Below are 6,299 nucleotides of genomic sequence, written 5' to 3'. Positions count from 1 at the left end.
CATCATTCTAATGGGGTGGGCTTACTTGGGTCATGGGTCCAGCTTGGTCCACATTCGTGAGGCTGGAGATAAGATGCACTAATGGGATCAGGTCGTGAGCTGGGAGTAGTTTCATCTTTCTTAGATCCATCAGATCAGATCAGTCGCTCAGTCGTGTCTGACTTTGTGACCCCATGAATCGCAGCACGCCAGGCCTCCCTGTCCATCACCAACTCCTGGAGTTCACTCAGACTCACGTCCATTGAGTTAGTGATGCCATCCAGCCATCTCATCCTCTGTTGTCCCCTTCTCCTCCTGCCCCCAATCCCTCCCAGCATCAGAGTCTTTTCCAATGAGTCAACTCTTCGCATGAGGTGGCCAAAGTACTGGAGTTTCAGCTTTAGCATCATTCCTTCAAAGAAATCCCAGGGCTGATCTCCTTCAGAATGGACTGGTTGGATCTCCTTGCAGTCCAAGGGACTCTCAAGAGTCTTCTCCAACACCACAGTTCAAAAGCATCAATTCTTCGGCGCTCAGCCTTCTTCACAGTCCAACTCTCACATCCATACATGACCACAGGAAAAACCATAGCCTTGACTAGACGAACCTTTGTTGGCAAGGTAATGTCTCTGCTTTTGAATATGCTATCTAGGTTGGTCATAACTTTCCTTCCAAGGAGTAAGCGTCTTTTAATTTCATGGCTGCAGTCACCATCTGTAGTGATTTTGGAGCCCAGAAAAATAGTCTGACACTGTTTCCACTGTTTCCCTATCTATTTCCCATGAAGTGGTGGGACCGGATGCCATGATCTTCGTTTTCTGAATGTTGAGCTTTAAGCCAACTTTTTCACTCTCTACTTTCACTTTCATCAAGAGGCTTCTGAGTTCCTCTTCACTTTCTGCCATAAGGATGGTGTCATCTGCATATCTGAGGTTATTGATATTTAGATTAGATTAGAGCCATATGCATTCCCAAATGCAAATTAAGGAGATGTTGGATTGAGGAAGAGGAAGATCCATTAGAAGGAAGCAACCAACAAGACAGAGTATGTATTTTATCTTCAAATTCACTTCAGTTCTGACCTTGTGCTCCCATTTTAGTGCATTCTGCATTCCTATTCGAGCTTCCCGGGTAGCTCAGTGGTAAAGAATCTACCTGTGATGTAGAAGACACAGGAGATGCCATGGATCTGACCCCTGGGTTGGGAAGATCCCCTGGAGGAGGACAGGGCAACCCACTCCAGTATTCTTGATTTGGAGAATCCCATGGACAGAGGAGCCTGGCAGGCTACAGTCCATGGGGTCACACAGAGTCAGACATGATGGAAACGACTGTACACACACACATTCCTATTCACTGTGGATTACATTTTTGTCTGTCTTTGTGTCTACTGTTTTATCCTGCCCCGTAAGAGTCTCAAACGTGGGTGATGCCCAGACCTAACTATATAAACAAACCAACAAACACTTTTGCTGGAGAGCCTGTAAGATGATCATGTGGAAAATATGAAAAAAAGAAAAATAGTTGGAAGTCTATCTCATCCTTTAAAAAAAAAAAGCATGGCATTTAATTTAACCTTTATGAAATCATGCAGTTAATTATAGACCACTGCGCATAGACAGGGGAAAATTTTTTTATTTGTTGTTCAGGGGACCCATCCAAAAGCCCAGCCAGATAAACTTCACAGAGGTTGGTACAAAACATACTTTTTCTCTCTGCCTACTGAAAGCCACTTGTAGAAATTCAGCTAATCACAATCTCTCTAAATGAATCAGTCATGTAGGCAAGATCTTATTTCTTTTTGAAGCAGAGACAAGAATATAAGTTACAGATGTTTGTGAAACATTTGAATGAATCATATGATATCTACAGTAATGAAAACTAAAAGTGACTATTTTGTCTACGTGTACAACTTGAATCTCATGGACTTGATTTAGAGCACACATCATCAACTTTGATGCAGATGGGTTCTCCTTTAGAATCAAGTAATGCAGCCATTACTTACAGCTATTACCAGTAGGCTAGTCATTTCCTGGACCACAGTAGCATCACCACTACCACCACCACCATCAACAACAGCACCAACCCCTACCAACAACACCATCAACAACCACCACCACCACCACCATCATCAACATCAACCACCAAGACCACCATCAACACTATCAACCACCAACAACACCATCAACACCAACTACCAACACCAACACCATCAACAACCCCCACGACCACCATCATCAACATAAACAACCAAGACCACCGTCAACACTGACCATCAACCACCACCGATGCCATCAATAACAACATCAGTCACCACCACCATCACCATCATCAACTCAACTGTCAACCACCAAGACCACCATCAACCCTGACCATCAACCACCACCAACCCCACAATCATTAACACCGCCAATACTACCATCACCATAATTTAACATCAGCCACCATCATCACCACCACCACAATGAGGTTTATATTTGCATATTTATTTTACTTTTCAAAATACGTTCATATACATGATTTCATGAGCTCTCATCTGCTTTGCAAGGTTGGCAGAAAACTGGCATCGTTATCCTCATTATCTGTAAGGAAACTAAGGTTGGGAGAGGTGAGTGGTGTGTGCAAGGACATCAAAGTGGTCAAGAGTCTAACTCAGAGTAGGGTCTGATTCTTCTGACTCCAAAACTAATACATTTTTTTAAAATGGATCCTGCACTCTCAATGAAAATGAAGAACTTCTGAAAATTAGGATGTTGATATTGACTATTTTGGTTCGATATTTTAGACAGAGTTTTAGAATGAATGGCCCTTTGAGACCATATATCCCAACCCTCACATGTTCCACGTGAGCCACCAGCCAGTCAGGCTCATATGACCCTCTAGAAGTTGAATTTCATCCAAGGCATTTGACTCCAAATTCAGCCTTCTTTGTATGACAAGAGGCTACCTTCACACATGCCCCAGGAGCCTACCAGATTCCTTTGAGAACAGTGGATGTCCCATGTCCTTGTCTGGAGCATAAAGTTTTCCAGTGAAGGGTGAGTAGGGCTGAAAGCTGCTACTCCTGCTCATCTCAGAGCATCAGGAAGCCTGAGAAGGAAACAGGATGCTGGCTTTTGGGCCCACCCCCATGCACCTGCGGCCCCGCTCAAGGGCTCGACTCACCTCCCAAGGTTCCAGGTAAGCCCAAAGCTGCTCCCTCAAGCAAGAAGTTTGAACCTCAGCTGTAGAGGCCTCCTTGCCTCGACTTTCAAGGGATCTCTTGGATTTCAGCGTGGGGGCTGCTGTTCCCACCCTTTGTCTCTGGGCTGGCCTGGTTGGGCCGCAGGACAGCTCTGTGGCTAATGGTCAGTGAAGAGCATCTGGCTGCCTTGCTCTGGAGCCCTTTCTTTTCAAGTTCAAATGTCAGATTGGAGTAATAAATGTCTTCCAAGGACTTTTCATTCTTTCTGAGGATGTTGCTGGCCAATCGGAAGAGGAAAATCAGCCCATAGATGCCAAAGATGGTGAGGATATACCAAGCGGCTCTGGTCCCATCTGAAAGCTTCAGGGCCCTGGTGGAATTGCTGCTGTTTCTTCCCTCCATGTGGTCCCCCAGCAGGTGCCCCAGGATGCGGCTGGCTTGGGTCTGGTTGGCCCAATGCCCTGAGAAACAGAGATGTTTGTGTGAGACCCACATTCTGGGCTGAAGGCTGCCTGGCCAAGCCAGTGGCAGTGTGTTCATGTCAGTGGGGAAATGGGACTGCTGAAAGAGGCTTTTTCTGCTCAATAGGTAGAAGCCTCACAACACACATGTCAATATATTTTAAATTTTTTTTAATTGGAGCATCATTGCTTTACAACACTGTGTTCATTTCTGCTGTACAATGAAGCGAATCAGCTGTATGCATACCTACATCCCCTTCCTCTTGAACCTGCCTCCCACCCCTGCCATCCATGTCTCTAGGTCATCACAGAGACTGAGCTGAGCTCCCTGTGCTATACAGCGTCTTCTCACTCAGTTCAGTTCAGTTGCTCAGTCGTGTCTGACTCTGCGACGCCACGGACCACAGCACTATTTTACTGTATTCACTATTTTACACATAGTAGTGTGTATGTATGGAGAAGAAAATGGCACCCCACTCCAGTACGTGTATGTATGGAGAAGGCAGTGGCACCCCACTCCAGTACTCTTGCCTGGAAAATTCCAGGGATGGAGGAGCCTGGTGGGCTGTAGTCCATGGGGTTGCTACGAGTCGGGCACAACTGAGCGACTTCACTTTCACTTTTCACTTTTCACTTTCATGCATTGGAGAAGAAAATGGCAATCCACTCCAGTGTTCTTGCCTGGAGAATCCCAGGGACGGAGGAGCCTGGTGGGCTTCTGTCTATGGGGTTGCACAGAGTCGGACACGACTGAAGTGACTTAGCAGCAGCAGCAGCAGCAGTGTGTATGTATGTCAATCCGAATCTCCCAGTTCTCCCCACCCTCTCCTTTGCCCACTGTGTCTGCATGTCTGTTCTCTGTGTCTGCATCTCTATTCCTGCCCTGCAAATAGGCTGATCTGTATCATTGTTTAGAGTTCAGAACATCAAGTTCTTGAAGAGGAGACACAACATCATAACGATATCCATTTTCCCTAAGATAATCTATACAAATTAACATGATTGCAATAAAAACATCAATAGGATTTCTTTGTGAAATAAACAAGCTATGCATACTGAAAAAGCAACTGTCAAGACTAATTAGGAGACCTCTGAAAGGAAGAGTTGAAATGAGTGGAAATTAGTCTAGCAAGAAATCTAAAACTAGCTAGCCAGAAAAATAAGTTTACTGTTTTTTTGAACGAACGAGTGCTTTATTTGCCCACAGTCCAGCTGGGGCTTACTGGGCTTTGCAAAGGGCATGAGGGGCTCTTCCAAACCAGGTGCAACTTTTCCTTGAAAAGTCTTCCCTGTAAAACTACAATAACTCAAACAGTGCGACAAGATACATAGACTGGCAGACCAAACAGAGTAAAACATCAGTAGAGTAGGAATCGGAATTTGGTAGATAAAGGGGCATTTGTGATCAGGAGAGAAAAGATGGAGTTTTCAATAAATAGCATTAAAACAAGATAATAATGAATCTACATCTCTCACCTCATCTCTCTCACCCAAAACAGTCCAGATAAATGAAAGATTTTAATATTTTAAAAATTTAATATTAAAAATAGTTTAAAAGTTTTAATAATAAAAACAATTTTAATACTAGAAAATAACATGGTAGATTTTTCCCCCTTATCATCTCTTGAGGGCTTCCTATGTAGCTCAGTTGGTAAAGCATATGCCCAGAGCGTGGGAGACCTGGGTTCAATTCCTAGTTAGGGAAGTCCCCCTGGAGAAGGAGATGGCAGCCCACTCCAGTACTCTTGCGTGGAGAATCCCATGGACAGAGGAGCCTGTTCACATGACAGCTCATGGGGTCGCAAGAGTCGGACACGACTGAGCACTAAGCTTATCATCTCAGAGTGGGACATCCCTTTCTAAGCATAACACAAAAATTCAGAGGTGGAAAAAAAGGAGAAAGAAAATGTTAACTCCAATTACACAAAAAAATTTAAATGATGGCATACAAAAGACAAATGACAAACTAGAAAAAATAGATACTTACGCCAGTGAACTTCTTCATAAGCTTCAGTTCTATCAGAAAAAGTACAAAACCTCAGTACAAAACTATGCAAAGGATATGGACAATTAGTTCAGGAAAAGAAATGGACCTTGAACATAAGAAAAGCTTCTCAGTAACACTCATAATAGGAGAAATGCAAATTAAAACTACAGCAAGGTAATATTTTGTTATTTATCAGGTTTGCAAATTCATGATGTCTCAGAAGACAGTCTAGATATGTCCATGGGGCTGTCAGGCTTTTGCTTAATGACTGGTGAGAGTGTAAATTTACACAGCCAATATGGAGGGCACATTGACAAGATCTGTTGATATTAGTTGGAGAAGGCGATGGCACCCCACTCCAGCACTCTTGCCTGGAACATCCCATAGATGGAGGACCCTGGTGGGCTGCAGTCCATGGGGTCGCTAAGAGTCGGACATGACTGAGCGACTTCACTTTCATTTTTCACTTTTATGCACTGGGGAAGGAAATGGCAACCCACTCCAGTGTTCTTGCCTGGAGAATCCCAGGGACGGGGGAGCCTGGTGGGCTGCCGTCTATGGGGTCGCAGAGTCGGACACGATTGAAGCGACTTAGCATTGACATTAGTAACACGTTTACCTTTGACCCGGTGATTCTACCTGTAAAAATTTATCCTAAAAATATGCCAGAACAAGTCCAAAACGATGT

At 44.2% G+C, this 6,299-nt stretch overlaps 1 protein-coding gene across 1 annotated transcript; it reads right to left on the bottom strand.

Annotated features, from left to right (window-relative positions):
- Positions 1-1,658: 1,658 nt before the first annotated feature.
- SMIM34 (small integral membrane protein 34) lies at positions 1,659-5,113 on the bottom strand. The gene has a single exon (XM_059887314.1). It carries the CDS (start codon positions 3,701-3,703, stop codon positions 3,230-3,232), a length of 474 nt encoding a protein of 157 aa, XP_059743297.1. The 5' UTR covers positions 3,704-5,113; the 3' UTR covers positions 1,659-3,229.
- Between the last annotated feature and the right edge of the window lie 1,186 nt (positions 5,114-6,299).

Source organism: Bos taurus, chromosome 1 (assembly GCF_002263795.3).
Source record: "Bos taurus isolate L1 Dominette 01449 registration number 42190680 breed Hereford chromosome 1, ARS-UCD2.0, whole genome shotgun sequence".
In the NCBI taxonomy this organism is placed as follows: Eukaryota; Metazoa; Chordata; class Mammalia; order Artiodactyla; family Bovidae; genus Bos; species Bos taurus.
Note: the sequence above shows the minus strand (reverse complement) of the source record. Positions and strands in the feature narration are given on the sequence as shown.